The sequence below is a fragment of the Limanda limanda genome, chromosome 19, assembly GCF_963576545.1.
Source record: "Limanda limanda chromosome 19, fLimLim1.1, whole genome shotgun sequence".
In the NCBI taxonomy this organism is placed as follows: Eukaryota; Metazoa; Chordata; class Actinopteri; order Pleuronectiformes; family Pleuronectidae; genus Limanda; species Limanda limanda.
In genome coordinates this window covers 19,174,613-19,177,459 of record NC_083654.1, presented here as the reverse complement: position 1 = coordinate 19,177,459, position 2,847 = coordinate 19,174,613, and the positions used below count along the sequence as shown (strand labels likewise).

Sequence of the window (2,847 nt, the reverse complement as noted above, 5' to 3'; positions counted from 1 at the left end):
CATTTCCTGAATCTACAAAATATATGAAAGTAATAGTAACTTTACAGTGAAATAGTGAATAAAAAGATCCAGAGGTCAAGATAACATTTTCAAATGTCTTGTTTCGTCTGAACAACAGTATATTTTCATACACGACAGAGAAAAGCATCAAATCCAAACACAAAAGAAGCTGAAACCTGCAGATATTTGGTATTTTGCTCAAGACGGGACCGGAAAAATTAATTGATTATAAAAGATAGGTGAATCCTTGTAGCTCAACGATCACAGATCCTCAAAATTAAAAAGTAATTAATCAAACATATTATTTCTGCTGCACGATCTCCTTATTTTGTGTTTGTGATGACAGATTAATAATTTTCTGACTTTTCTGTAAATACAACTGAGACAGGACGGTGTTGCTTCCATTTCTAAATCATGATTACAGTAAATACGCAAAATAAAAGATGCAATTCTTCCAAGTCTCCGAGTCACCTCCACACGTTTCCTCTGTTCATCACACGGAGCCGTTGAGACGTTGCTGGGAGATGATGTTTGCAGAGAGTGGAGAACAGAGGTCGTGTTCAGAAGCTTATCAAATTTCCGCTGTATAAGGGAGAGATAGCAGGGACGCAGCAGGACAGGCTTATTAAGCAGCGTGTCGGGATGAGATCAGTCAGTCTGCTTCCAGGAGGAGAGGCGAGCAGCCGGAGCGATGGAGAGCCGGGTTCCCCGAGTCTGACAGACGTGAGTTCAACTCTCCCACGTTTAACACTTCAGTCTTTACAGGACCTATGTGAATCCTGCTCGGAGTAATGCAAAGTCTGGACTTTTATTAATACTCTTTTATTCTCAGTTTCCAAGTTAGTTTGATGGTAGAGTGTCTGCTACTTTTTATAATAAGGATACGAATTATAGTAAGTTTATTTTAAGATTAACAAACATATTTAAACACAGTTACAAGGCTCTTTACAAGTAAAACAATTGAAGGCAAACAATAGGAAACAATTAAAAGCAACTTGACAACAATACTGCACAAATGTTACAGAAGAAAACATTTTTTATAAAAGAATTGGAGTTTGTGGGACTAGAATTTATTTTAGTAAAAAAGGTCTGGTGACATTTCATATTTCTCTACGTCGAAAACCAAATTGAGCCACAGCTTCTCTGCTCCGTCATTTGTTTATTTTCCATTATGAGCATTTGACGTATGCATACATTCTCCTTATATTCAATCAACAACTAACTGTCGGGTAACGTCTGCTGAAAACTATAATAGTTCACCATATTACCTATTAAGTTATTCCTAATTATTCCTCTAAACTATTCGTTTGCTCAAGGATTATTTTAATAGATTTATATTTTCAAAAGGACCTGGTGGACATCGAGCAGAGAAGTTGCAAAGATCTGAGAAAAGCTATTTTATTATCCTGAGAGGAATTTCACTGAGAAGTACATTTTCCATTTCCTCTGACTTGTTTCAAACATCTTAATATTTCATTAAGATTCCACCTAAACTTTATTATTGGACCTCAGAAGACAAACTGAAAAACTGTTAAAAATATAAATTGTGATATTGTCTTTCTCCCGTCCAGTGCCTCAGTGAGTGTGTCCGTGCGGCGAGCCACCATGATGGTGTACAGTCACCTGTTGCTCTTTGTCTACATCCTCACCTTCCTGATGGGGGTCCCCGCCAACATCCTGGCATTCTGCACCTTCTGCCGCAAGGTGCGCCGCAAGGCCAACCCCATCGACATCCTCCTCCTCAACCTCACCATCTCCGACCTCATCTTCCTCCTCTTCCTGCCGTTCAAAATGAAGGAGGCCGCGGACGACATGGCCTGGCTGCTGCCCTTCCCCCTGTGTCCCTTCACCAGCTTCCTGTTCTACGTCACCATCTACAACAGCACGCTGCTCCTCACGGCGGTGAGCGTGGAGCGCTACCTGGGCGTGGCCTTCCCCCTGAGGTACGCCGTGTGCCGCCGGCCTCGCTACGCCGTGATGGCCAGCGTGGCCTTCTGGCTGGTGAGCTCTCTGAACCTCAGCATGGTCTACATCATCCCCTACGTCCAGTGGGGCAAAGGGGCGGATGGTGAGAACCTTAACAGCAGCAGCAGCAGCGCCCCCCCACTCACCTGCTACCACAACTTCTCACCGGACGAGCTCAAGATCATCCTGCCGTTCCGCCTGGAGCTCTTCATCGTCCTCTTCTGCATCCCCTTCTTAATCTGCTGCTTCTGCTACGTGAACTTCATCCTCATCCTGTCACACCTCCCAAACATCGGCCGGCGCCGGCGGCTGCGTGCCATCGGCCTGGCGCTCGGGACGCTGATCGTGTTCGCCGTCTGCTTCGGGCCTTACAACGCCTCCCACCTGGTGGGGTTCCTCAACATGGAGAGCCTGGAGTGGAGGAACGTAGCGCTGCTCTCCAGCACCTTCAACGCCTGCCTGGACCCCATCATCTTCTACTTCTCGTCGGCGGCGGTCAGGAGCATGTTGAACCACTGCTGCAGGAACATCGTGGCCAAGCTGCACATCCTGAGGTGTGGGGGGGGGGCTCCGCACCGTCAGCACCAGACGGCCCTCGGCTCCGAGAAGAGCCAGGAGGCAGCCCCTCCATGAAGAAGACTTTTAATAACTATCCTCTTCCCAGAAGACTTTTGATGAGCGGAGGTCTCGTTTATTTCATCATCAAAAAAGCGACAGAATGCAGAATCACTTTTCCCCCTCTGGCGAATGAAAGATGCAATAAACACTTGAATGTGCACTTTTATATTTCAGTTATTTGTCTGCTGGTTGTGTCTCAGGAAGGTAACATCAGTGATGACTGTGATATCGATGACTTCTTTAACGTGATCCCCTGAAACAATA

General features: G+C 45.6%; 1 protein-coding gene across 1 annotated transcript; it reads left to right on the top strand.

Annotated features, from left to right (window-relative positions):
- Window positions 1-1,605: 1,605 nt before the first annotated feature.
- On the top strand, window positions 1,606-2,598 carry LOC133026495 (free fatty acid receptor 3-like). Its single transcript, XM_061093389.1, has one exon. It carries the CDS (start codon window positions 1,606-1,608, stop codon window positions 2,596-2,598), a length of 993 nt encoding a protein of 330 aa, XP_060949372.1.
- The last annotated feature ends 249 nt before the right edge of the window (window positions 2,599-2,847 follow it).

Coding starts and splice junctions, on each gene's coding strand:
- LOC133026495 (XM_061093389.1), top strand. CDS start 1,606: ATGATGGTGTACAGTCACCTGTTGCTCTTTGTCTACATCCTCACCTTC.